This window comes from Gossypium hirsutum, chromosome A08 (assembly GCF_007990345.1).
Source record: "Gossypium hirsutum isolate 1008001.06 chromosome A08, Gossypium_hirsutum_v2.1, whole genome shotgun sequence".
NCBI classification, from domain to species: Eukaryota; Viridiplantae; Streptophyta; class Magnoliopsida; order Malvales; family Malvaceae; genus Gossypium; species Gossypium hirsutum.
The window spans coordinates 120,917,318-120,943,816 of record NC_053431.1 but is presented as its reverse complement, the minus strand read 5'-3'; the positions used below and the strand labels follow the sequence as shown (position 1 = coordinate 120,943,816).

Sequence of the window (26,499 nt, the reverse complement as noted above, 5' to 3'; positions counted from 1 at the left end):
TAATTTTGCATGTTCTTTACAGTAATTACTTCAGCAGTTTTAATGACCAAGAATAGGAGTTTCTATTTATATATAATTTTTTATTATCTAGTTAATCGGTTATATAAAATTTTAAATTGTAATTATAGAATTTACAATTATCAGTTATTTATTTTTATGTTAATTTCATTTACTTTTTTAATCATGTATTATAAATTATTTATGGTACTATTTTTAAGTTTGATAAACTTTTAAATTTATATTATTAATTGTTTTACAAAACGTTGTTATTTACTACTATGTTATATGTCAAATACTATTAATATTTAAAATAATTAATATTATTAATCTTTTGTTAAATATCTAACTCTTTTTTACTAATAATTTTATTTAATAAAATTTTCAACATCTAAAATCACATAAGTCGAAAATTTTAATTTAAAGACATGCAACTTGATAACTTATTAAATATTATATTACAAAGCTTAACTCTAATTATACTTTGATATTATAAAAGTTATGATATATGATAAAAATTTATCTCTATGCTATCAATCATGTCATTTATCAATTATTTTTATATTACTTGTCATATATTATTTATTTTTTAATTATGAAATTTACCATATAAATAAGTTACACATATAATAATTTAACTAGCTTTGAACTAGGTTACTCAACTACTAAAATTATTAATTTTAATGGTAATTTTGAGGAGAGAACAATTTAATGGATAAATTATATATCTAAATATATATATTTATGTCCATGTACCGTCAAGATTAGGAGTCTGAACACCATTTGCCAAATTTCATGCCTTTTCATCAATTGATTTAATGAACATTTTCATTCTAGCCTTCTAATATACGTAACATATAGCTGAAGGGTATTTAGTTTGTTCAATGGATTCATATCAGTGAAGATAACTTCCATGCAATAGTATCCTATGTATGTATATGTATCTGTGGTTTCTCACATTTGAGCTTTGAATTGTATCTGACATTAACACCTAATTTTTAAAAAATAAAAATAGATCGAAAAAATCCCCCGATTGAATCAAAATTCTTTACAGTTTCTGTATAAAAAACATTAAATAAGTATACAAGTTTGTGATAATTTTTTGTGACCTACATTAACTTAGTAGAAAAATAACAGAAAAGACAAGCTTTGAGACTTCAGATTCCGTTGGTTTTGTTAATCTTAAGAAAGGGAGCAAACCTGTTTTGAATATTTTCTTCTCCCTTGTGCAAGCAAATCCAGTTCAACGTTCATATAAGTTCGGCAAAAAGCCATTAACAAAGAGATAGAGCTTGCTGCAATCTTCATTTACGTTTCTACATGCAAAGTCAACCAACCCTGCCTAGTTATATATATACACTCAATCTTCCCTTGAGCATAATATTCCTCCTTGCCGACAACTTTGTAGCCATTGACAACAGTTTTTTTGTTGAATCTAAAATTCTTTTGCCTCATTTGCCGATCAAGAAAAGCTTATTTGCTTGTAAAATGGACCTGGTTCATCTAACTTTTAACAAGGTAACGACACGACTTCTATGTTGTCTTTATTATCAACTTATTTTTCTTGTCTTAATTATTACTTGTAGTAAACTTCATTGGACAGGTAAGCCTGTTCTAGGGAACTGAGTTTTGACAAATCTAGTTTTAAATACACATAGATATTATCTTTTTTTGTATTAAAATCTTTGAGAGAGAGAAAGAGGAAAATAATTGATTAAAAAAAAAGCATATGGGATTATGTAGGCGTGCAGTGCCAAAAACGATGGGGTAGCCCTTTTCCACGCCATTAAAACCGGCTTTTTTAAGTGCCATTGTCTCAATGCAAATGTATCAGAGAATATAAGTAGTGAAGGTAACGCGTAATATATTGTGTTGATTACCTTTATTAATATAAACGTTTTGCCCCATGTGACCCCTTTGCTGCATTTCTCATGAGGTGCTTCCTCTTCACTTTTTTTTTTTTTTTTTTAGTACCCTTTCCACATATATATATACAATGGCACGGGATCCATTGCTCCTTAGCCACCACCACCTTGTTCAACACTACAATTTGTCTCTTCCATTTCTCTGATCTTAAACCTTGAATTCTTCAAACCATTTGCCTCGAGACGCCGCCAGCAGTAAATATCGGCTGTGAAACTTTGGTTTTTGTCAGTGTCAAGCTTAATGTTGTGCTAATAATGTTGATGCTTTAACTACATTTTGACTGATAAACTGATAGGTATTCCTTATTATTGTGAATTTTTCAGGTATAAATATCTTGACATCTGAATTTATGAAATGGGACTTGTGCGGAATCCGAATATGAGAAGTGGGGATATGTTGGAAGGAATGCTCAGCGATTATGTTGGAGGAAAGGCAAAGGCCAAGGCTCCAAAAAATGCCTCGTCTCGGCTTGTGACAGCTCTTACCTGCCTGCAGTTTGCCTTTGCAGTTTATGCAACATTCCTTTTGTACTACATGAGTCCAGCGGTAGACTTAAGAACCAAACCGGATTTTGCTTGGGCCACACGGATTGCAAGAAACATGAAACAGTTCATCATCCCACCGCATGTTCTAGGGCGCTACCAAGAGGCCGCTTCTTTCATCCGAGCTGAAATCCCTCCGATTACACCATCCACAATTTGTGAGACCGAGAAGCTCGATTTCATGCAGAAGAAGTCCAATGATGTTCAAATGATCAAGTTGAAGAGAGAGTTGTATGATGAATTACTGGATTTCCAAAGCAAAACTATTGGCACTGAAACTCTAGCTCAGTTAATGGCAATGAAATCCAAGTGGGATATTCGCGGTCCGAACAAACCAAAAGTGACAGTGCTCTTGAACCATTTCAAGAGAAAAACACTTTGTGCTCAGCTTGATTCATTGCTTCACCAGACACTTCCATTCCATCATGTTTGGGTGATTTCATTTGGAAGTCCAAATGAGCAATCTCTAAAGAGAATCGTCGAGACCTACAATGATTCTAGGATCAGCTTCATTAGTTCAAGCTATGATTTCAAGTACTATGGCAGGTTTCAAATGGCTTTACAAACTGAAGCTGATCTTGTATATATCCTTGACGATGACATGATTCCTGGTAAAAAAATGCTACAGATTTTATCTCATGTAGCTGGAACTGAAAAATACAAGAACTCTGTTTTGGGCAGCATAGGAAGGATCTTGCCTTTTAGACAAAAGGATTTCACATTCCCGAGCTACCGGAAATTCCGATCGAAGGAGGCAGGGCTCTACTTGCCTGACCCTGCCTATGATATTACAGTCGATAAAATCGTGCAGGTCGATTTTCTCTCTAGCTCCTGGTTTTTATCTTCCGAGCTTGTCAAGTCACTTTTCATTGAGACACCTTTCACATTCATGACTGGTGAAGATCTTCACCTCAGGTATGTTTACTTGAACTGAAACTCTCAGAAATCATCATGGTTATTTTATTTGCATATAGACATCGATGTTCCACACCGGGAATATTAGGATCCGCTATGATATATGTGTCATTACCAAGTAGAATTTAATTACATTTAGAGAAAAATAATTATAGAAGAGGGATCCTTAAATATTTGATGAACTATGAAAGAGAAAGGGCTCAATGCAATAGAAAGTTGGCCATACAACTAACCTGATCTAAAAGTTGATGATGTTGAAAGTTGACTCAAGAAGCATTTGAGGTACTAATTCTGTATTTAATTCTATGAAAGAATCACTTTTGTAGAAAAGTATACATATTTATATGCTAGTTCCAGTTAAAATGGATGCTCTGTATCCTGTTTCCACTATTGATATTTCTGCATCATTGATTTGTCTGTTCTAAATTATATACATACTTTCAAATTACACATAAATAATCATTAATCTTTGATTGGATAATTTTTTTCTTCTTTTTTTTCAAGATACTGATAGTTTTATTTTTTTTTTTGGGTAAACTTGTGCAGTTATCAACTTCAGAAGTATAGAAATGCAGGCTCATTTGTTCTTCCAGTTGACCCTACTGACAAAGAAACATGGGGAGATAGTGAACACAGGCTGGCTTATGTGTCGGAAACAACGGTGATCTTCAAGGACATAGTTCAAGTTAGAGATGATCAATGGTGGAGGGCACTAAGTGCTGGTTATGTAACTCAGTGGGCTGCAATGTACCCTCAAAAGATCGATGCTCTCTTATACGCTCACTCTCTCGATGAGGTCAAGGCACTTGCACCGCTGCTCGAAAAGTTCAGGTCCACTGTCGGGAAGAAGGCTTACATTGTAGTCCCTGGAGGCAGCTTCTGCCCTTGTGAAGATGCTGCTACAGCATTGAACTGGCCAAAGTTGGTTTGTAGAGAGCGAAGATTTAAGATTTTTGATTTGCAAATCGGAGCACTTTCAGGAACATCAAACTCTGAGGTCCCAGTTGTGCAAGCAGTGTACTCTAGCATGAAAGGGTTGATCAAAATTCACAACCCTAGTGTGGTGATCACTGTGACTGACATTGATCCCAATGTGAAGAAAGCTCTGAAGATGGCAACCGAGACGAATGTAAATGGTACTGCACTCGTACTTTTACCAAGGCCTTCGGTCTCGAAGGTTCTATGGATGGCTGATCTAAGATCAACAGCATTGCCAAGTAAGAATGTCAACCTTCTCTTCTTTAGAACTATATCTGTATATAGTACCTGATGAGCAATAATCTAAGTGGTCAATTGTGAATTGCAGATTGGAACCGGATGCGGGTCTCCGTCAACATAATAACTCAAAACCGTGCTTCTTCCTTAACAAGGCTTCTTAAATCTCTGAGTGATGCGTACTATATTGGGGATGAGATTCCTATCAGCTTCAACATGGACAGTAAAGTGGATGAGGCAACTATTAAACTTGTAGAATCATTTGGATGGCCTCATGGTCCTAAAACCCTTAGAAGGAGAATCATTCAAGGGGGCCTCATTAGAGCAGTTAGTGAGAGTTGGTATCCAACATCAGATGATGACTATGGCCTGCTACTCGAGGACGATATCGAAGTCTCTCCTTACTACTATCTATGGATCAAATATGCTCTCTTAGCCTACCATTATGACCCTCAAATATCACTTCCCGAGCTCTCATCGATCTCTCTTTACACTCCTCGGATAGTTGAAGTCGTGAAAGAAAGGCCGAAATGGAATCCAACCGACTTTTTCAAACGCATTCACCCAAACACACCGTATCTTCACCAGCTACCTTGTAGTTGGGGTGCTGTTTTCTTCCCCAAACATTGGAGAGAATTCTATGTGTATATGAACATGAGGTTCACAGAAGATGCCAAATCAAATCCAGTTCAAATCCCAAAGTCTAGAACAAATGGATGGCAAGCTTCATGGAAAAAGTTTCTCATCGACATGATGTACCTTAGAGGATATGTTAGCCTTTATCCCAACTTTCCGAACCAAGCTAGCTTTTCGACCAACCATATGGAACCAGGGGCCCATATCAGTGCAAAGAACAATGTTGTTAGGCATGACAAGGCAGATTTTGAAGTCCCATTGTTGAAGGAAGATTTTAGATCCCTTTTGCCTAATGGAAAGATGCCACCAGCCTCCAAGCTGCCATCACTTAACCTTTTCAATCAACCCGTTTCATTGAAGGGACTCAAGGCAGCAGGCGCCAAGTTGGCCCAAGATGTGTTACGATGCGATAATGCCACCGAGATTGTGACGGTTAATCATATCACCGGCCTGCCACAGCAATGCTCGAAATTCCAATGACTGAAATCGTTGGTTTTTGGTTATTCTTTATTTCTTTCATCAGAAAACGAAACTCACCAAATGGAATATTTTTGTTTGCTTTTATACTTTGATGTTCTATGCAAATCAATGAAAGCCAAAAATGGCTACGCTGTAAATTTTGCATTTTCTCGTTCTCTCTAGTCTGACTTTCTGATTTGAAGCCAAACCCTTGAAACATATATTTTGCATTAGATTTCAAAGATCTTCGTGCCGAAACGTCTAAGAAAAACCTGATCAATTGGAAAAATCTCAATGCGAGTATCTGTTGAAAATGGCCAACCATGCTGCTGTTATGTTTTTGTTGAGTGCATACAGCTTGTATGCATGTTGTAGCAAGTATGCATGTTGCAGCAACATATTTTCTGTTTTAGTTGCAATGTAGTTTAGTTTGGTTGAAAATGAACTTAGTTTTGATGGGTTTAGGTGATGACTGAGATGTTTATCAAGTTACTAGGCTACTTAGTGGTAGTAGGTAGTATTTGGTGATGTATTTGGCTATAAATATATTATTTTCATACTAAATGAGTAAGCAGATCAGTTATAAAAAATCAGATTGCTTCCTTGCTACACGTTTGTGAGCAAGTAAAACTTTTCTTGCATTTTGCTTCCTGCCTTGTTCTATTCTCTGTTTTCTTCCTCTACTGTCAAAACTTACTTCCTCCTGTGCCAATGTTCCAACAAATGGTATCATGAGCCCAAGTCTTTGAGGACCATTGATTTTTGCTTTTGCTGCTAGAAGCCATTGATTTTTGTTTTTGTTGCTAGAAAGGCAAGAAGCCGTTAAAGTCTGTCACCTCTGAAGGCTTCTTTTTACTTCTGCTATTTGTTAAGAAAGACAGAAGCTGCCAAAGTCTAACATCTTTTAGGGCTGCTAGCAGCAACTTACCTTTGTGAGACTATAAGTTGAAGGAGGAGTTTCAAGGACAGTCTAAATGCAAGCCCGAGTGGGTGCAAGCCGAAGAGGCGGACGGTCTAAATGCAAGCTCGAGAGGGTGCAAGCCAAAAATGGTAGACTGAAGGCAAGCAAACTATACTTGAAAGCTATTTATGCAAGAAGAAGCAGGACTGTAATAAGGAACAAGGCAAGATGTATTGTCAACCAAGGCTGTGATGGAGGAAATAATCCATTTTAAGAACAAATCTTTGGCACAAAAGATTAGGATAGTCAAGTGTGTAAGTCAGATTTAGTTGAGTATGAGGCCATGGTTGAAAATAAGTTGAAAATGAAGTGCTTGAGCAGGGTCAGCTTCAAACAAAGCATTTTTGGGACTGCCAAGCTTAAAAATTGTTGAATGATTTGTATTCGCAACATGGAGTCCAAGGAGGAGTGTTGAAAATGGCCAACCATGCTGCTGTTATGTTTTTGTTGAGTGCATACAGCTTGTATGCATGCTGCAGCAAGTGTGCATGTTGTAGCAACATATTTTCTATTTTAGTTGAAATGTAGTTTAGTTTCATTGAAAATTAACTTAGTTGTTGATGTTTTGATAGGTTTAGGTGATGACTGAGCTGATAATTCAGCTTATTCATGTGTACAAGCAATGTTTATCAAGTTACTAGGCTACTTAGTAGTAGTAGGTAGTATTTGGTGATGTATTTGGCTATAAATGTATTGTTTTCATACTAAATGAGTAAGCATATCAGTTGTAAAAAATCAGATTGCTTCCTTGCTATACGTTTGTGACCAAGTAAAACTTTTCTTGCATCTTGCTTCCTGCTTTGTTCTGTTCTCTGTTTTCTTCCTCCACTGTCAAAACTTACTTCCTCCTGTGCCAATGTTCCAACAGTATCAAGCAAATATTTTAAGGTTTTTGTTGGTGCTACCTTTTTGTTTTGTTGGGTTTCTTTTACTTGAACCAGAAACTGAGTATAAACAGAATATAACTATCACAAAACTATAACTGCTGGTGTTCTCAATCTAACACGGTCTCACTATTGTTTGGGACTTAAAGAGTTTTGAGTTTAAATAGGTGATTTTAGACTAACAACCAACAATATTAATATACTCCTCGACTCTTCTGACATTGATAATGCAAGTTCTTTTTTTTGATACCCCCTCCTCAAGATAATATGGTGGCTAATTACATGGCAAGGAACACTATGGACGGCCATTTTAGCTAGGATCCTTTGTGATCCTTCATTTATTACTATATATATATTTGGTATATATAATCATAAAATATTAGAAAAGTCTCATATAACTAAAATGAAAATGAGGTACCTCTATTTATAGTTGAGCTCTCCTAGATCCAATAGTACAAATCGAGTTACATCAATAGTTGAGATGTATGCATATCTACAAAATGAGAGTCCTAAAGAATTTAAACTCTATACATCTTTGCCCATTAGGATTTACAATCATTATTTTGGTAACTCTAGTTTTACTGGAGTATTTCACTGGACCACTGAGGCTTTAAGTAGATGGGTTTCTCTATGTGTTTCACGAATCGAGCTAGTTCGAGTGGGTCAAATAAGCTTCATTTAATTAGTTGATCTCCATGAGACATTCTGTGTACAATGGTTACAGGTTTTGATCCGCGGCTCGTGACATTTTTCCTCACCCATTTTTGCGAAGTCCTCTTCGTGTCCTCAGAATGACACTAGTTCAACTTGTCTTAGAACTCTCTCGATGCCTCAGTCGATACCCAACTAGCCTCTCTGTCGGATAGTTTTTCCCCTCAAAACATTTGCAAAAATGAAAAAATTGGGCTTAAAACATTGTTTCACACGGCCTAGGCACTTCCACACGGGTAAACCACACGTCCGTGTGAGGCACACGGGCAGACCACATGCATGTGTGTCATGGCCGTGTCGACTAGAAACCAACTCAGTATTACACACGGCTTGAGCACTTGCACGCGGCCGTGTCCCTGTCGAGCCCAAGTCTAGTTCTACTTGGAAAATGCCACTTTTGAGGATTTTGAAGCATTCTAAAGCCTATATAAACACCCTAGAAGAGGATTAAAGGGGACACACAGAGTTGGAGGCAGAAAATACTCGAGAATAGCCACCGGAATCACCTCGGAGCCAGGATCTACATCAAGACTGAAGACTTCCATCCAATTTCCTAGAAGTTCTTTGGGTTTCTTTATGTTTTTTTGTTTTCAAAACTTTGAGATGTTTTCTATTAATATTATGAGCTAAACTCCCTAAATACCTAAGGGAGATGAAACCTAAGACGAATCTTATTACTCTTTGATCTATATGATAAATATTTGTTATTATTCTTTATTGTGAGTTTTAACCCTTGCTTTAATATTCCAGGATATTAATTCAGGTTCTTGATGTGCTTATTCAGTGGAGTAAAAGTCCCTGTTTAAGAGTAGAGAATTCATAATTAAGCGGAGTTGCATGCAATCCTAGAGATAGGAAGACATAAATTTGCTGGATTAGAGTCAAATCTAATAAGGGAATCCATAGATCGAGTTAATGCGACAATAGGGGTTTTAATTAGAAAGAGATTTCGATGAATCAACCTAGAGTCAGTTGTTTTTAGTCTCGAAAGGGATAATAACATAAATCAGGGATTTCTACGGAATAAGTCAAGTGAATAAATCGTCTAAGTCAAAGGTAATAAGTGAAGTCTAAGTGGATTCTCTCTTGGGTATTGTCTTCTCTATTGGTTTTTCTAAAGTATTTTCCAACTTTTATCTCTATCGTAATCTTAGTTAAATTAGAAAATTAGTTTAGTTTAAAAACACCCTTTAATTCTTAGGCTAGATAATAAAAAGATAGTAATTACTAGTACTTTTAGTCCTCGTGGATACGATATTTCTGGTCTCACCATAACTATACTACTGTTCGATAGGTGCGCTTGCCTTAAGTCGAATTTTTAGTTAATCACACAACCATTAAGGCCTCTTTCATCACATCCAAATTGACATTAAGAGCCTTCACCACATAGTCCCTGAGTTGTTCTTTCATCAAGTCCAACTTATCGATGCGTCCCTCAACTGCCTCGAGTCTCTCCCTCATATCCCCCATGGACTCCTTTTGTCATCTTAATTGGCACCTTCAAACACTGGCTCGGATACCAACTGTCATGAGGCTAGAATTGTATTTTCACAATTCGAGTTGCTTGAGGTGAATTCTTGGGTTCAAATTTGTCTAAGTTAACCTTATTCTTAGCAAAGCGAAAATTCTCAATAGAAATTCCCTAAGGCATCGAAATAAATTGAAAACAAACTCGAAAGAGAAAGAATCCACGAACGAACAAAAAGTCATAGAAAAATAGCGCACATAAGGTGTTTGATTAAATGCTCTCAAAGTATCTCTATTACTTTGAAGGATTACAATTGAGTGATTACAAATGAGGAGGAAGACCTCTATTCATAGTTGAGCTCCTCTAGATCCAACGGTATAAATCGAGTTATATTAATAGTTGAGATTTGTGCATATCTACAAATTGAGAGTCCTAAGGTATTTAAACTCTATATATCTTTATCCTTTAGGATTTACAATAATTATCTTAGTAACTCTAGTTTTATTGGAGTATTTCACTGGACCACCAATGCTTCAAGTAAATAGGCTCCTCTATGTGTTTTACAAATCGAGCTAGTTCAAGTGAATCAAATGAGCCCCACTTAACCAATTTACTTCAATGGGATGTTTTGTGCGCAATGATCACAGACTTTGATCCACAACCTGTGACACTAGCATCCTAGTAAGAGTTAAGGATATATTATAGGTTGAAACTTGATAGCAATGAGTGTTTATCAACAAAATTAGCAACCATATGTATTGAGATACATCAAACACACAATAGAAAATGCTCTCAATTAGTACCCAAAGGAAAATTCAACAAGAACAAAACACAAGTTGGAAGAACACCATAATACTAAAAAATTATCTAATAAACACAAATATATGAAAAAACTAACCTTTAGGCAAAGAAACAAGTACTAGCTATAACCAAGAAATGAGCAAAAAAGTAGGGAGAAACCAAAAATAATGAGTGTTTAGGTTCCAAATCTGAAAACAAATAAGATTGGGATAGATATTAGTTTAACTTTCAAGGATAAAAAAGAAATTAAAATAAAAGTATGAACATTTTTGTTAGTTACAAATATTTTATGCTTTATTGTGTTGAACAGAGGTAAAAGCTCTAGTCAATTTAAAGCCTGCCAATGTAATTGAAATCAATTTAACCACACTGTTGAATGTTATCCAAATACTACATCAATGAGGTTGGTAGGAATTTTTTACACCAACTACATCACACTGGCATTAATCGCCAAACCAAAGGAGACATAAGTCATGTTGGAATTGGAAAGACTATTAGAGCACAACCCATAATAAAGAACATTAATGAAGGGAAAAGCCAGTTTATTCCCATTGGTTTGGTTACTCGCCAAGCCAAATCGTTGGCAAGAAAAGGTTCAATTAGTTTAGAGGAAAAGTAATTGCTTTGCACTCTCAAATACATGATTTATTTTACATGTATTAAGAAAATGTTTAAATTTTTTGTTAAAAAAGAGAAAAGGTTTAAATTTAAATTTTACAAATGTAACTTTTTTCATATCAACAAAATAAAATTTTTATTTTTGTAAATATTGAGGGCTAAATTTATTGATTTTTTTTTAAATTTTGAATTAAAATGATAAAATTTGTAAACATTGAAAGTTAAATTTGTTGAATTTTTTATATTTAGGATCAAATTGATATAACGTTTAAACATTATAGGCTAAATTCGTTATTAGACCAATAAAAAGAAATCTATGTTAGCGTTCAGTGACTAAAAAAATTGATTTTGAATAGTTTAGTAGCTAAATCGAAAAATTAAAAGTTTAGTGACCAAAATAAAACGCAGACAATAGTTTAGTGACCATTTATACAATTTACCCTAATTTTTTTATATTTTATTAGGGGTGTTCAAACGGTCAGTTTAGTTAATACCCAAACTGAATTACCATTAACTAAATTAATCAAAACCATAAAAGTCTTAACCGTTAAATGAACTGAAATATTTTCAAAAAATTTTAATCGATCGAAATAATTTTGATGAATTCGGGCGATTAACTAAATTAACTGAAATTTTTACATTTTTTTGTTTTGTTCAATTAAGTTTGAAACATGAAAAAATATCATTATAATATTATTTTTCTTTACTTTTAATTTATTTTTTTTAAAAAAGCAAAAACAATAAATAACACAATAACAACACTAATTTAAAATCATCATAACAAACACCACGATAAAAACAAGAAGATTTGAGACTTGAATGATGAAATGAAGATAAAAAGGTTTGAAAATGAAAAAAAAAAAATCGAAGAAGTCAAGAAGAATATAAGATGGAATGGTGTCAAGGGATGCCCACCCAGACTTTGTTTTGAGTTTGATGATGGGAAGAAAAAAAATTGAGGCTTCTTTCTTTTATTATTTTATTTATTTTTCTAGTTTAAAAATATATAAATCTTTTATAATTTTAAACCCATTATAATAATTTGTATAAATCCAATTAATTTTAAGTTCATATTTTAATTTTTATATTTTGAGCTTACATAATATATTGGACCTATTTAATATATTTGGCCTATAATATTTTATTATAAATAATTTTAATTAATCGATTAATTTTGTTAATTATTCTATTTTAAATAGAATTAACCGTTAATAATAAATTCAAAAAAAATTGATTTTTGGTCGAATTAAATTTAGCGGCTAACGGATTAATCAAAATAATTCGATTTGATCGATTAATTTGATTAAAACTAAATTATGCATACATTATGTTTTATATATAGGTGATACGTTTATTTTGATGTTTAATGGTGTTGAGGTTTTTTGTTTATGCCTTATTCAATGTTAATGTTGAGTTTTTTGGTTTTCAATAAATTTTTTAGCTTAGAAAAAGATATGGTTATATATTTCACAATTTTTGGTTATTAACTAATTGGAAATTTTAATTATTAATATACATAACCAATTCATTTTAAGTTTTGAATTAGTTATAATTTTTCATATGTAATTAATAAAATATTTAAATAATTTTAAAAAGTTAAAATATGCTTTAACCTATTCTACCTTTTATATATTTTAAATTTAATTCGTACACTTTTATTTTAATGAATTTAGTTCTTTATTTTTCATATTTAAAAATGTAAGTTCAACTGTTAGTATCGTTAAATTTTTTTGTTAAATTCATTACTTTACAATGTCATCATTTTGTTACATGGACACCAAGTGAGTATATTTTTTTTTTTCATTTCAAAATATTACACCAATGAATTTAACAAAAAGATTTTAAAGCTTAATGCATAATTTAGTACTCGAGTTTGACATTTTTTCTAATGTTGTATCTGTGTGATTTTTTTTAGTCCAATGTGATACATGTATTTGACAAAAGTTATAAATTTTAGTACATGAAGATAACAATGTTACTTTTTAATGTTTAATTCGATTTTAGAGTTGATTTAGTAAAAGTTAATTACTAATATTAAACGCTACAATGACATATATAAAATCAATTCAGTACAAAGCACAACAGATAAAGAATCGAAAATAACTGAACCTAACCAAAAAGACTTACATATTACAATTGCATATGATAATACTCAAATTTGAGTTAAAGACTCACCATAGCGAACAAGGGAATGCCTTATTGGTACTTTAATCTTTAAAAATGTTGTAACAAAATATTGAGTTAAATTATGAGGAAAAAAAGAAAGGAAAATCATTGTTATCCGTTAACACAAAATAATTGTAAAGCGGAAGCGCAAAATCACAGAAGTAATACGGCAAAGAGGAGCTTTCAAATGATTTCATCAATACTTAATTTCTGCATCATACTCAGATTATAAAGCAAAATGGTTAAGTGGACGCAATTCTGGTGTTACGGCTAAATATTGATTTGTCCACTGCTGCAGCCTGCATTGACATTTTAACATCATTTATACTTTGCATTCAAGGTTTTCAAATTTAGATATAGTAAAAGGATATGCTGTTTGAGTTGCCTAAAACCTTCCTAAAAAAATTATAGAATTCCCTATATTAGAAATCGGGTAGTATTTTGTTCTTTTTATTTAAAAATTGATAAATTAATTTTTATATGTTAAGTCAACAAGTAAAATGATATTTCTCTTAAAAATTCTATCAATTTCTATTGTTAGAAATTGGTTCCTATATGTCAACATGAGGTACACATAACACGCCACATATTTCAGCATAATTATTCCGTCAACCACGTCAGTTTTTAATAATACAAATGGATGAAATTTTTAATATTAATGACCAATTTACTCTTTAAACTAAACGTACAGGGACTAACTTGCCGATTTTTTGAGTAGAGAGAACAAAATGCAATCTGACTTCTAATACAAAACCTCTATGATACTTTTATCAGAAAAGCTTAAAAAAATTTATACATACCCAAATTCAATACCCACATCTAAGTCCTTGTGATGGGCATGATCTCAGCTTTGACTATGGTGCCTCCGTTTAATGACCATAGCAAAGCATTGATGCATCAACTGAATGACTTCCTACCACTTTTACTCAAATCTTTCAAGGATTTTGAGCCATAATGTTATACCCAACATGTCCAAAAGCCATATTTAGCCTGACATATATAGTGTATTGTATTGTATTGCATTATCCATCATGATTGTTAAAATAATCCATCATTAAATAAATGTGTCTGATATTAGGGAGGATTCAATAATATGAGAAAGTTCTTTTTCCCCCTCAATTTGCCTGGTTGGTGATGGTGAGGATTAGAGGAAGCCAAGGAAAGGCCTCCCTTAATGAGTGAGAATGAAGGGTTTTTTTTGGTTCTCACCAAACTTCAATTGGATGGCAAACCCTTTTTACTTGCATTGGCAGGTACCTAATTTTTCATATAAGAAAATGTTCATCTTACCTTCCTGCCTTGTGGGCTAAGTTTCATTTTCATATTTATCTCCCTTAAATGCTTAAGAATTCAGATTTACAAGACCCCATTTGACTGTGACACTGTTCTTAACCACCAAATTTGAATGCTTAAAACATGACAGAAATCAATCCACCATTCGTAAATTATATATTTTGGTATAAATCTTAAAACAATACATTAACTTTAGTCTAATATGTAATTTTATATATGAAATTTAATTTGATCCAATTCTCACAAATTATTACCATAATAATTGATAAAGCATCATTTTAGATTTATATATTGCATACAAAAATAATTTCATTTATCTAATATAAAAATAATTTGATATATTTATTTCTTTAAATGTGTATAATTGAATCAAAATGAAAATTCAATGTATATATTTGAACCACAATTAAAGTTTCATATGTATAATTGTATCAAATTTACCATTTTTTTTGTTTTACTGGATTTTGCTTATTAACCTTATTAGAGTTTTCACCTTATACTGATTTTTTATTTTATTTTAATTTCTTTTAGAAATTTTGACTGTTACTCATTGCTTAAATAAATCCTTACCTTCCTTCTGGAAGAAATAAAAACAAATACACGTAGTACTTAAAACTATAACAGCGTGAAACACCAACCTCCCTAGCAATCTAACATAAAAAGCCTACATTCTCAAACAAGCCACAAATCATCTCTCTCTAGTTTTTTTTTCCTCCAAAGCTCAAAAATCTCTCTAACCCTTTTCTCCTGCACTCTCACTGTTGAATTTCCCGGTGGTGGCTTGTTGTAACTTGACTTGCTTTTTGTTGTTTTTATGGAGTTTTAGCAACTCTCTGTCAAATAACATTGTTAATTTATATATTCTTTCAAAGGTATCTCTCTTTGTTCATTCTTTTGAATATTTTTCCATTTTCTGCTTAGTTATCCATTTATTGCAAGCCAGAAAAAGGTTGATAAATATCTTATAAGAGTGCAACATTAAAAATACCTGCAACACTTGTTTGTTTGTTTTGTTTCAGCAAAGATGGGAGAAATGTCAAGCTTCCAATTGGGAGTTATAGGGGCCCTGTTTCTTTCTGTTGCATCATCTGTCTCTATTGTCATATGCAACAAAGCTTTGATGAGCAATCTTGGCTTCCCCTTTGGTATCTTTTTTTTTCTTTTTCTTTTTTTGCCTTTATTTGAAATAGAAAATTTTCATTATTCATTTATCCTTGGGTGCAGCTACCACACTCACTAGTTGGCATCTCATGGTAACATTTTGCACCCTTCATGCTGCCCAAAGATTCAATCTGTTTGAGAATAAATCAATTGACATCAAGACTGTGATGCTTTTTGGCATCCTCAATGGTGTTTCTATTGGATTTCTTAACTTGAGCCTTGGATTTAACTCCATTGGTTTCTATCAGGTGAACTCCATTTTTTGTTGTTGTTGCAAAAATTATAATCTCCCACCTTCATCAAAATCAATATACCCCTTATTCTTTGTGGTGATGACTCTTTTGACAGATGACCAAACTTGCAATTATACCATTCACTGTATTATTGGAAACTGTCTTCCTCAAAAAGCAATTCAGGTTTTTTCTTAATTGAAGCCATTAAACTTGTGAATAGTTGGAGCACTTTTGAGATTCAAAGCTGACCGTAACTCTTTGTTTTACTGTGCGCAGTCAAAAGATAAAGCTATCCCTCTTCCTTTTGCTTGTTGGAGTTGGCATTACCTCCATTACTGATCTCCAACTCAATTTTGTTGGGACAATCCTTTCTCTCCTTGCCATTGCAACCACCTGTGTTGGCCAAATTGTATCCTTTTACCCTCAAGCTTAAGTTTCTTGAAAATGATCACTAAAATGTTTTATTTCTTAACTTTGATTAATATAGCTGACAAACACCATACAAAAGAGGCTCAATGTGTCTTCAACCCAGCTTCTGTACCAATCAGCTCCATTTCAAGCAGCTATTCTTTTTGTGTCAGGCCCTTTGGTAGATCAGTTCCTCACCAATCAAAATGTGTTTGCTTACAAATATTCCCCTATAGTCCTGGTAAAAGAACCAAATCCCTCTCTTTCCTTAGCATATCAATAAAACAGATATCATGAATGATATTTCAGATAACTAATTGCTTTTTTTTGGAACATTGATTTGCAGGCATTTATCGTACTCTCCTGTATTATTTCTGTATCTGTCAACTTTAGTACGTTTCTGGTTATTGGAAAAACATCCCCAGTTACATATCAAGTACTTGGTCACCTCAAGACTTGCCTGGTTCTTGCCTTCGGCTATACACTGCTGCATGACCCTTTTACAGACAGGAACATCCTTGGAATCCTGATAGCCATTTTTGGCATGGGTTTATATTCATATTTTTGCACCCAAGAGAACAAAAAGAAACAAGCTGATCCATTGGAGTGTCAGGTATAAATATACGTATGTCATAGAGAAATCATCAAACAGAATGCTCCTAGATATCTATGCCTTTCTTTTCTTGTCTTTATATCTTTCGAGAAAGGGTTGTTGACAATTTCTTTGTATGTGTTGTTTTACAGATGAAAGATAAGGAAGACAAACCATTTCTGGCTCACGAGAAAGAAGGCCATGAAGTTAAAAGTTCAGACAAGAATTCCATTGTCTAAAGCAAAATTGGATTTTGTTATAAAGATTTTGTGTATTAAGTTAAGGTGTTATTCCAAACGTTTTGTACCTTCCAGCACAAATGACTTTGATTCTTTAAATAAACTGAAACGAATACTGGTTTGTAGCCGTTCTAAAAAGTTGTTACACTATAGTAGCAGTTGTTTCGATAGTTCAGTAATGCAAAGTTTACTAGTAAAAGCACAATAATTGCTTATGTAATTCGCTTAAAATACTATGTCCACACAGCTTTTTTCAAACAAATAATTCACCACATAATTTCTCACTACCAGTAATTTAAGCTTAATTTAGCTGACACTCACAAAAACAGTTGTAGATAGGGGCGAAACCAGAAAATTTGGGGCCAAAATTAAATTGTAATTTATAATAGCTTATATATTTATCATTTTTAAAGTATTAAATCAATTTTTGATCATTTTTAGGGGAAGCAAAGTGCAAGTTTACTTTTACTAATTTAAAATTTTAAAATTTTTAAAAGACCTAAATGAATAATTTTCCATCTTAAGGGGCCCGAGACCCTACCAGCCCCTAACTACGCCACTGCTCTCTAACACTCAAAGCATAGTTGGTACTTGTTCTAAACGTTACAGCAACGACCTATGCTAGATTAAACTTAGAATTCTCGATACTAGATGCTTATGCACTAGAAGGCTTGTTAATAATGTTACATTTTCTAATATTATTGTTGCTTCACCACATGAAAAGTAAAACATATAAGTTTTAGGTTTTCATCGTTTAACCAAAGCAAAGATGAGAGATGAAAGGAAAGGAAAGGAAAGGAAAGTAAAATTCTCAATTTGATTAGCGTGATAGAAATTAATTATACTTAATTAAGGAATAATTCTATTTTCAAGCAGATTAATTTCCATATTACTATTAAAGAGAATAATATTGAAGGTAAAAGTAAATTATTTCCATTGAAGGTATAAGTGAATATTATTGAAGGTAATAGCATCGGCAATAGCACGATATTCTGCTTCAGTGGAGGAACGAGAAACAGAATCTTGTTTCTTTGAAGACCAAGAAATAAGAATAGAGTCGAGAAAGTGTTGGTGTTAAGAACAAAAGCAAGCAAGGTTTAGCAAAAGCTTGAGCAACAAGGCTCGAGACTTGCTAAAGAAACAAACAGAATTCGAAATAGAATTGAAAACAAAGCAAAGAAAAATGGAGAGTATATTGAATGAAAATGATGAAGATTTCATTAAGATTGAATAATGGCATAATGCCAATACATAAACCAAGCATTCGGCTTGTCAAAATCAGTATAAGGTCCACTAATCTATACCAACTACCACTAACACATTGGAACTAGGAAAACCAAGCTTGTACACATGAACAAAGTTGGTTAACAGCTTAATCACATTAAAAAAATACATCAAACTTTAACCTAACATGGTTCAAAATGAACTAAGTTACATTACATCAATAAAAAGAACAAAATGAACTTAAAACTGCTGCTGCACTTGCTTCAACAGCTTCTTGCATGGCTCGGGCTTCATATTCTTGTTGCTCTTGGTACTGCATGCTGACCAATCTTCAACAAATAGACAACATAGCCAATAGTAAATGTGCAATCCATAGGGTTGCTAGCCCAGTCAGAGTCAGAGTACGCAATTAAACGACGATCAGGCTCACAGGAAACACGGAGTCCAAAGGTAGCAGTATGATGAAGATATTGTAGAAGGCGTTTGAGAGCTACCCAATGAGACATGGTAGGTTGGTGCGTGGCTTGAGAAAGTCGACTGATAGAAAAGGCAATGTCCGAGCGAGTAAAAGCCAGGTAGTGTAATTTGCCAATGATGCGACTGTTGGGAAGAAACTGAACAACCGAAACAAAGCAAAGCACAACCGGTGTTCTTTCTCTCCCTATAACTCCTGTCAAAAATTATGGCAAGCACAAAAGTACAAAATATGTTCTCTAGCAACCTTAATCAACCACAAATCAACCAATGCAACCACAACAAAAATAAAAAAATAGATACACCGGTATTTTTATGTGGAAAACACTCTAAATCAAGGGTAAAAACCACGAGACTTTAGAGTCTGATCAAAAACTCCACTATCATCAAATGTTCAACTAAAAGATCACAATATCAAGCCTACAACAAGCATTCAACTCCAACAAGGCTAATAATATGTAATCTTTAGCAAAAGAGAGAAAAATAGGAGAACATCACCAAAAATGTAACTGCTGAAAAATGGGTATTTCCGACGCTACAAGGCTCGGATGAAAAATCTAACCTTACAAAGTCAATAACACATTATCGCCTAGCTGCTGTCCAAAAATCAGCTCAATCGAACCACGGATGGACCTTTGATCGAAGAGTTGATCACTGCTGCACCAAACTTGAAAAAAAACTGATTTCTCCTCTTTTGTTTTTTTTTAACAAGCTTCAATCTCTCTGTTTCAAAATTAGATTTTTGGCTCTCAATAAATGGCTGCCGACATCCACACATAAAAGCCAAAAAGAATGGCTTTTTGTCAAATCCAAAAAGGGTAATAAATATGTTGCAGAAGCTTTCCTTTTTGTAACCAAACAAAAGAAATAAATAACCTCTTTTAAGTTGGGTTGACCGGTGTAAGGGTTCCCCACATAGTGGAATCCACACCCAACAAATCTCCCCCTCCAACTATGTGGGGAATGCCTCCATGCCGGAGGTCAAACAACATGCTTCAAACTTTCCTCTTGGTAAGGCCTTCTTCAACATATTAGCACCATTATCATTAGTGTGTATCTTCTCAAGCTCTAACAGCTTAGCTTCAAGAATATCTTGTATCCAATGGTACCTCACATCAATATGCTTAGATCTAGCATGAAAATTTAAGTTCTTACCAAGATGAATAGCACTCTGGCTATCACAATATAGGACATACTTCTCCTGAGTAAAACCAAGCTCATGCACAAACTTCTTCATCCAAAGCATCTCCTTGCACCTTCGGTTGCTGCAATGAACTCTGATTCAGTGGTGGACAATGCAACGCACTTTTGCAATCTCAATTGTCATGCCACAGCTCCCCCTACATAAGTGATCAAGTAACCTGAAGTAGATCTCCTTGAGTTAATGTCTCTGGCCATGTCTGAATCTATATACCTAACAAGAACAGGTTTCTCATTGCCGAAACAAAGTTTCATGTTGGAAGTTCCATAAAGATATTTCATAATCCACTTCACTGTATTCCAATGCTCTCTGCTTGGATTAGAAAGAAACCGACTAACTGTACCAATGGCATAAGCCAATTCTGGTCTCGTGCAAACCATTGCATACATCAAATTACCCACGGCTGAAGAGTAAGGAATTTTCTGCATCTTTTCCTTCTCCTTTCCTGTGGAAAGACTATGCTTAACACCAAAGGGAGTATTCACCGCTTTAGCTTTGTCCATACTAAACCTTTGAAGTACTTTCTCAATGTACCTCTCTTGTGATAACCATAATTTCTTGGCCTTCCTATCACATGTCAATCTTATGCCAATAATTTGTTTTGCTGGCCCTAAATCCTTCATTGCAAAGGATTTACTCAACTCATGCTTCAACTTCTCAATTCTAGAAGCATTCTGACCAACAATAAGCATTCCATCAACATAGAGTAAAAGAATTATAAAATCATCACTAGAGAATCTCTTAACAAACACACAATGATCAGAAGTAGTCTTCTTGTAGCCTTGTTTCCCCATAACAGACTCAAACTTCATGTACCATTGCCTTGGAGCTTACTTCAAACCATACAAGCTCTTCTTCAATCTGCACACATAGTCTTTTTTCCCTTGTGCAACAAACCCCTCTGGCTGCTCCATGTAAAGCTCTTCTTCCAAGTCACCATGAAGAAAAGTAGTTTTCATATCCATTTGTTCAACCTTTAAGTCATAACAAGCTACCAAACTCAGTATAGTTTTGATAGAGGACATCCTTACAACTGGAGAAAATATTTCTTCAAAATCAACCCCCTTTTTCTGAGTATAACCCTTGACGACCAATCTAGCCTTGTATCGTAGAGATGAAGACTTCTCTTCTTGCTTCAACCTGTAAACGCACCGATTCTTCAAAGCTCTTTTGCCCTTAGGCAGTTTCACCAACTCAAAGGTATGGTTCTCATTGTAACACCCTGAAAATTTCTACAGTAAAATATTATCCTTAATATAGTAAAATAAGGAAATAAAGTGACAAGAAGAGGAAAATTTGAGTTATGTCACTGGGAAGTATATTATGATATACTGATTTAAGACAGGACTAAATTGTAAAAGTGAGAAAAGTTTTGTGGCCAAGAGTAAATACTCAAAATTTGAGGGATTAAAATGTAAATATGAAAAGTTGAAGGACTAATAGTGCAAATATTTTAAGGATGGAATGATCTAGAAACCAAGGAAAATTGATGAATTAGGACCAAATTGAATAGGTGAAGAATTATGAGGGACTAAATTGTAATTTTACCAAATTAAGTGATGACTCAAGAATGGAATTTTAAAAGATCACTAAGGGCAAAATGGTCAATTGGAAGAGAGAGAAATCTAGAGACAATGATGATGTTGGAGATATTTTAGATAAATTAAATAAATAAATATTAGTTTATTAATACTTTAAATTAATTTTTAAATGATATTTTATTATTTTATTATTATTTTATTTAGTATATATAAGGAAAGAAAGATGAAGAATCATCATCTTTTCTTTCCCATGCAAACCAACGTGAGAGAGAGGAAGAAGAAAAGAAGTTTTCTTTCTTTACAATTTGGTCCTTCCACTAAAAATTCACCATATTCACCTAGAAATCAAAAGAATTTTCATAGCTACTAAGAGAGAAAAATGTTAAGGAGACCATGAGGAGTTAGAATATCAAGTTGGATTTAAGAAATAGAAGCTGAAGGAGAGAGAAAATGAAGTTAAAGACTAGTATCAATAGAACAAGGTAAGTACATCAAGATTTCAATATGTTTTTAAGTTTGTTATTATTGACAAAGCATGGAAATAATGTAATAGTAGAGTTTTCTTACATAAGTTCCTATATTCTTGATATGTTAGTGAAGAGAAAATAAGAGAAAGTGATGAGAAATGGTGTAGAAAAAGAAAATAAGGGTGTTATAACATGGTAATTAATATATTGCACAAAAATAGTTTTGGACAGCAGCAGTAGTCTAACTTTGAAAAATCATAAAAAATTTTATAAATATAATTATAGGATGAATAAAATATTAAATTAAATCTTATTAAGTCTAGTTTCTTATAGAATAAATTATGTAAGCAATGGAATTTTAAATCATGAGATATGATGAATTTTGTGAGACAAGGTCAGAATGATTTCGGGTTCCCCTGTTTTGACTTTGTAAAATTAAAAAAAATTGGATAAAAATAATTGTGGGGTTAAATTTATATATTTAGAATCCAGAATGAGTCTATTTTCAAGAGAAACAAACGGGAACATTATTTGAATTCTGTATGAGGAGATAATTAATTTTTAGTGAAGAAGGGTCACAACTGTCAGATAGCAGAATAAGGGTGACTTTAAAGAATAAACTGTACTTATTGGATAAACTAAAAATTCTGAAAATTTTATGAAAATAAGATATATGAGTCTAGTTTCAGGGAAAATTAACGGATCTTAATTTGGAGTTCTATATCTCCAGATATAAATAATTTAGTGATTATGACGCAGATAGACAACTTGAATATTCATAAAAGTAAATAATAAAAATTAAAGATAATGTTACTTACAAGTGTGTATATACATTAAGGATGTGAAATGGAGAAGAGGAGGAGGAAAAATATGTATGAATATTCATCTAGCATGGCTAATTTGCATATTTTAGGCTCAGGGACTAAATTGAATAAAAGTAAAACTTTATGGGTAATTTTGTAAAAAGTTAGAAATTACCAAATTGCATGAAATGGATTATTTTATTATTTAAATTATAAAATTGAATGAAATTATTAATTTAGTTCAAGATCGGGGGAAAACATGTTTTAGGGATTAAATTGAAAAGAGTTGAAATTATGAAAAATTCTGATATTTTATAGAATTCATGGACTGTTATCAATATGTATGAGAATAATAGCTAGAAATAACAATTAAATTGCAAGAATTTTATTTTCCTGACCCTAAGGATGAAATCGTCATTAATTAAAAGTTTAGGGGCAAAATGGTAATTTTGCCTAGAGCATTAATTAAATGCATTAGAATATGAAATGAATGAAAATGATGATCAAATTTATTTATAAAGATCCGGACGACTCAAATGCGAGACTTGATAGTGAAAAAAGAAAAAATATCGGATTAATAAAATTATAAACACAAACAAGCAATGAGGTAAGTTTGTGTAACTTGAATTGTATTTTTAAATACTTGAAATATGTGGTTATGTGATGAAAATATGATTTGAATGTTCAATTCATGATAATTGATGAAATATTGATAATACTCGATATAAATTGAAAATAAATCCTAGTTGAATGGAATGGAATTCGATGGATCATTGGAAAAGGAATTGACGGTAAAAAGGATCTAGCCCGGACGGGTGATCCTATTCTGATATAGCCCTCCCGAAGAATACGTGTAAAATGGATTTAGCCCGGATGGGTAATCCGAATTAGGGTCTGAATTTAGCCTGGACTGGTAATTCAGATCCAAGCTCATTAGAGTAAGTGTCATTGCAGGGGATTTAGCCTAGACTGGTAATCCCGACAATATTCTATGAGTTTATATTACAGGGGATTTAGCCTACACTGGTAATCCCGTTGTAAGGATGAGGTTCGCGGGAGTGTGCTTTCTAAAATGAAATGTGTAAGACCATGGTTGAAAGATACCATGGCAACATGATATGAAATGTGTAAGACCATGGTTGAAAGATACCATGGCAACAGGATATAAAATGTGTAAGACCATGGTTGAAAGATACCATGGCAACATGACGGGAATGAATAAGACCATTGGTTGAAAGATACCGTGGCAACCAGACAGAAAATGAGTAAGACCATAGTTGAAAGACACTATGGCATCATGTCAAAGATAAATAAGACCGTGGATGGGAGACGCGATGACATCTATTGAACAATTGATATTCAGGTAATATGTATCAGATGACGAATGGTTATATGAAATGGTTGTGTGAAATGTTTACAAGAACTGGTCATATGGAAATGTATGTACAAAATAGTTGTATGAAATAATTATGAAGATAGATAAACGAAATAAGAATAAGTACATGGAATATAATTTATGTTAAGTTTGATATAAACTTTACCGGAACAAATATACATAAAATAAATGGAAATGATGGAGCATGAAATATTGATATAATGAAATGATTGATATATACTTATAAAGAAACGGTAAGAGAATGATATGTTTCATGACATGTACATATATGATTATTTTTGATATGTTGATACAAGGGAATTATGTAAGTAAAGACAATTATTAAAATCAAGCGTGACATGTCGAGAAAATAAGTATATCGATGCTGAATTTATATGAAATATGTGCAAGTATACTAACAATGTTGTTGTTTGACGCTTAGACAAGTGTCAAGCTATTGATTGAATGATAACATGTTTAATTATAAGATGCATTGAAATGGTAAATACTTAGATGAAAATATTTAAGATTTTGCGAAATTTTTTCGGTTGGTTTTTAATGTATGTTTGGGGCTTCAAGGGCCCAATAGAGAGACGTTATGATTGTTTTCAAAATATGAATAATAAATGACTCAGAATTATCTGAAAATGTTCAATAAACTCCGGTAATGCCTCGTACCTATTCCGGCAATGGATACGGGTAGGGGGTGTTACACTCATGCAAGGATTGAAGTTCATCTTTCATGCTTCAACCCACTAATCTTTGTATTCACTCTCCATAGCCTCTTCATAACATTCAGGTTCTCCTCCGTCAGTCAAAAGAACATATTCATCAGAAGAATACCTGACAGAAGATCGTCGATCTTTGAAAGACCTTCGAAGTGGAACTGCTGGTGGAGCTATAGGTGCTTGTTGTTGATCATTCACAACATCATACATGGGAGTATCAAAGTCACCTATATCCTGATAGTCATCACTAATATCACTATGCACATCATTCTGGATAGGATCTGTAACACCCCCTACCCGTATCTATTGCCGGAATAGGTACGAGGCATTATCGGAGTTTACTGAACATTTTCAGATAATTCTGAGTCATTTATTATTCATATTTTGAAAATAGTCATAACGTCTCTTTATTGGGCCCTCGAAGCCCCAAACATACATTAAAAACCAACCGGAATTAAATCGGGATCATAAAAAAAAATTCGCAAAATCTTAAATTTTATTTTCATCTAAGTACTTACTATTTCAATGCTTCTTATAATTAAACATGTTACCATTCAATCAATAGCTTGACACTTGTCTAAGCGTCAAGCCACATCATTGTTAGTATACTTGCACATATTTCATATAAATTTAACATTGATATACTTATTTTCTCGAAATGTCACACTTGAGTTTAATAATTGTCTTTACTTACATAATTTCCTTGTATCAACATATCAAAGATAATCATATATGTACATGTCATGAAACATATCATTCTCTTACCGTTTCTTCATAAGTATATATCAATCATTTCATTATATCAATATTTCATGCTCCATCATTTCCATATATTTTATGTATATTTATTCTAGTAAAGTTTATATCAAACTTAACATAAATTATATTCCATGTACTTATTCTTATTTCGTTTATCTATTTTCATAATTATTTCATACAACTATTTTGTACATATATTTCCATATGACCAGGTCTTGTAAACATTTCACACAACCATTTTATATAACCATTTGTCATCTGATGCATATTACCTGAATATCAATTGTTCAATAGATGTCATCTCGTCTCCCATCCACAGTCTTATTTATCTTTGACATGATGCCATAGTGTCTTTCAACTATGGTCTTACTCATTTTCTGTCATGTTGCCATGGTATCTTTCAACCATGGTCTTATTCATTTCATATCACGTTGCCATGGTATCTTTCAACCATGGTCTTATTCATTTCCCGTCATGTTGCCATGGTATCTTTCAACCATGGTCTTATTCATTTCATATCACGTTGTCATGGTATCTTTCAACCATGGTCTTACACATTTCATATCAGGTTGCCATGGTATTTTTCAACCATGGTCTTACACATTTCATATCAGGTTGCCATGGTATCTTTCAACCATGGTTTTACACATTTCATATCAAAGAGCACACTCCCGCGAACCTCATCCTTATAGTGGGATTACC

At 33.2% G+C, this 26,499-nt stretch overlaps 2 protein-coding genes across 3 annotated transcripts; both read left to right on the top strand.

Annotated features, from left to right (window-relative positions):
• The first annotated feature begins 1,987 nt into the window (after positions 1-1,987).
• On the top strand, positions 1,988-6,221 carry LOC107940109 (uncharacterized). Its single transcript, XM_041075069.1, has 4 exons — positions 1,988-2,147; positions 2,247-3,380; positions 3,927-4,597; positions 4,687-6,221. The coding sequence occupies exons 2-4, from the start codon at positions 2,278-2,280 to the stop codon at positions 5,709-5,711; spliced, it is 2,799 nt and encodes a 932-aa protein (XP_040931003.1). The 5' UTR covers positions 1,988-2,147; positions 2,247-2,277; the 3' UTR covers positions 5,712-6,221.
• A 9,020-nt stretch (positions 6,222-15,241) lies between these two features.
• On the top strand, positions 15,242-17,395 carry LOC107940110 (UDP-xylose transporter 1). 2 transcript variants are annotated; one of them, XM_016873536.2, is made up of 8 exons: positions 15,242-15,464; positions 15,612-15,737; positions 15,817-16,001; positions 16,102-16,169; positions 16,263-16,395; positions 16,474-16,635; positions 16,741-17,007; positions 17,139-17,395. In XM_016873536.2, the coding sequence occupies exons 2-8, from the start codon at positions 15,617-15,619 to the stop codon at positions 17,223-17,225; spliced, it is 1,023 nt and encodes a 340-aa protein (XP_016729025.1). In that variant the 5' UTR covers positions 15,242-15,464; positions 15,612-15,616; the 3' UTR covers positions 17,226-17,395. The 2 variants fall into 2 exon arrangements, with proteins under 2 accessions (XP_016729025.1, XP_016729027.1); XM_016873538.2 differs by having other exon boundaries at positions 15,245-15,464; positions 15,617-15,737.
• Positions 17,396-26,499: the final 9,104 nt, after the last annotated feature.